The 2,500-nt window shown below is 35.2% G+C and overlaps 1 protein-coding gene across 7 annotated transcripts in view; it reads left to right on the top strand.

Annotated features, from left to right (window-relative positions):
• Positions 1-2,500, top strand: part of LOC125027118 (glucose transporter type 1-like) — a 306,196-nt gene that overhangs the window by 246,666 nt on the left and 57,030 nt on the right. For all 7 annotated transcript variants that reach the window (XM_047615955.1, XM_047615949.1, XM_047615948.1 and 4 more), the window contains 4 exons: positions 1-102; positions 862-1,032; positions 1,152-1,259; positions 1,749-1,936. The exon at positions 1-102 is cut by the window's left edge and continues 23 nt beyond it. In XM_047615955.1, coding sequence (XP_047471911.1) covers positions 1-102; positions 862-1,032; positions 1,152-1,259; positions 1,749-1,936 — 569 coding nt within the window. The remainder of the gene's footprint in view (positions 103-861; positions 1,033-1,151; positions 1,260-1,748; positions 1,937-2,500) is intronic.

The following is a 2,500-nucleotide window of genomic DNA, read 5'->3' as shown; positions in this document are numbered from 1 at the left end:
ACCTTTTGGGAGTGGGAGGAGCATGTCTCATGGGCTTCTCTCAAATGTTATACTCTTTTGAGATGCTCATCCTAGGTAGATTGGTCATTGGCATTAACTGCGGTGAGTATTGGAATGACTGGTAATAGCTTGTTACTTGTTCATGTGTGTATTAGCAACCAGTTGGATAAGGTAGGACTGAGATTGCATCAGTGAATTGATATTAGATTAGTAAATTGCAATGTTGTACTTTTATGTGTATTTTTCATGAATCCTTGTTATATTTTCAAAAAAAAAATATTGACCCATGAATGAAGCTTCATTTTCTGTTCTTTTGTCCACATTCCACAGGTGTCTGTTAAGTTGCAGTTAAATGTCAAATTTAATGCAAGTGGAAGTATATAAATTCATGTAGCTTTATCTAGTGCAATGTATATTAGAAAATTATCTTTGTATTCTGCCTTTTTGTTATCAGTTTGCATGTCCATTCAGGTGACTATGCCTTATTATCAAGGGATGATATTAAAGAATCATCTTGTATTTATCAATGATAATACAAATGTATTACTGAATGTAAAGTTAAGTAGTGACAAATAGAGCATTAGTGAATGCAAACTGAGTTAATTGATAAAAAACAGAGAAAAAAAAAGAAGAAAAGGCACTGAAGATCTATTATAAAACATTTTTAGAAAGGATCTATTTTTATATGCTTGTGTGCAGTTCATTTTGATTTTATGCTTATGGTTTTATAAATAGCCTTATTTCTTTTACTCTGTATAAAAAATTGTGTATTATCATAATTATCATGTAGACTTCTTCATAGTTAGGACATATTGACCTAGATTTTTACCTTTTTCATTAAAAATACTGTATGTTCAACAGGTTTGAACACCTCGCTAGTTCCCATGTACATCAGTGAGATTGCCCCTCTCAACCTACGTGGTGGGCTAGGAACCGTCAACCAATTGGCTGTCACAGTAGGCCTGCTCCTCTCACAGGTTCTTGGCATTGAGCAACTTCTTGGGAATAGCAATGCTTGGCCTCTTCTCCTAGGTAATGGTATTGTTCTTTTAGGGTATCGTAGGGGAAGAAAGCATACATGAAGCTAGTGAATATTTACAAAAAAGCTGTAATCATTAGAGTGGAGTAGATGATACATATTTTGCTTTTAGGTCTTGCCATTGTCCCAGCTGTGATGCAGATGGTGCTGCTGCCAGTGTGTCCAGAATCTCCACGCTACTTGCTCATGTCACGCCAGTTAGAGGATGAAGCACGAAGAGGTCGGTTGATACATTATACAACAACTGAAAAGTTGGGGTATTATGTAGCTTTTTGAGATGCTATAGATAGTAGCATTTTGCTTAATTCTGTATTAAGGACAGACATCAAACTGTAAGTAATTTCTTTATTAGATAATTATATAAGAATACCTAAAGAATTTAGTAATGGATGATTCCTTTTTCTTTTTTGATGAAGGGCAATAAAGGTGAAGTACTTTATATGGAAATATGTGATCTTTCTCATGATAATGGACTATAGATCTTTCTGTTTTTTTGAATAAGCAGAAAAAATAGTTCTATAAGAGATCTGAAATTGTTGTAGGCTTGAAAAGCAGTGCCACTTCTGTCACTGCCATTTTACCCCAGTAATATTGACTGAAGGTATTTTGTAGGGCACCCCCCTTACAATGCTCTGCACAGTGATTCCTACGTTGCAACTAAGGGATTTTTCTTTTATTTCCCTCATTTTGAAGTTTTACTTCATTCCAGCCCTAAGGAGACTGCGTGCATCAAGTCATGTTGAGGAAGATATTGAAGAGATGCGAGCAGAGGAAGCAGCAAGCCAGACTGAAGCTCACATGAGTATGTTGCAGCTGGTGCGTTCATCAGCACTGCGCATGCCACTCACAATTGGCATTGTTATGCAGCTCTCCCAGCAGTTGTCAGGCATTAATGCGGTGAGTAAATACTCCGTCTTTTAATACAAATATTAATAATTGCTGAGAACCAATGTAGTTTATACCTGTATTGCTGATTTTAAACTGGGTATTTATCAATGAAATTTGAATTTTCAGTAGACATACCTGATTAAGTAGGGATTTAGAATATATTCAAATACTTTTCTTTGTAGAGATAATCAGATATATAATGCCTTGAGTAGCCTCCAGGCAGTGGGGGATTTCTTATCTCTTCCATAGTTAAGCTATGGTTAATATGTATAGAAACAACCTTCATCTCCAAAGTAGTGTGATTATACTGTAACATTTGATAATTCTAATGGCAAATATGCAGACAAAATCAGTGTATGAGACAGAGAGTGAACCATTGAGCCTTCCATAGGAAATGTATTTTTGTAGGTTTCTTAAATTCTGTTGGAGCTGGTGCCTACAACTTATCAGTTTGTATAAGAAAACTGCAAAACATTTATATCTGTACAGGTTTTTATCAATTGTACACTTTCTGTGCCATAGTTTGATTTTGTGTACATTTTGGTCATTTATTCTCAGCAAGAACTTAATCTA

The sequence above is a fragment of the Penaeus chinensis genome, chromosome 7 (genome assembly GCF_019202785.1).
Source record: "Penaeus chinensis breed Huanghai No. 1 chromosome 7, ASM1920278v2, whole genome shotgun sequence".
NCBI classification, from domain to species: domain Eukaryota; kingdom Metazoa; phylum Arthropoda; class Malacostraca; order Decapoda; family Penaeidae; genus Penaeus; species Penaeus chinensis.
This window is presented reverse-complemented; position numbering and strand designations above follow the sequence as displayed.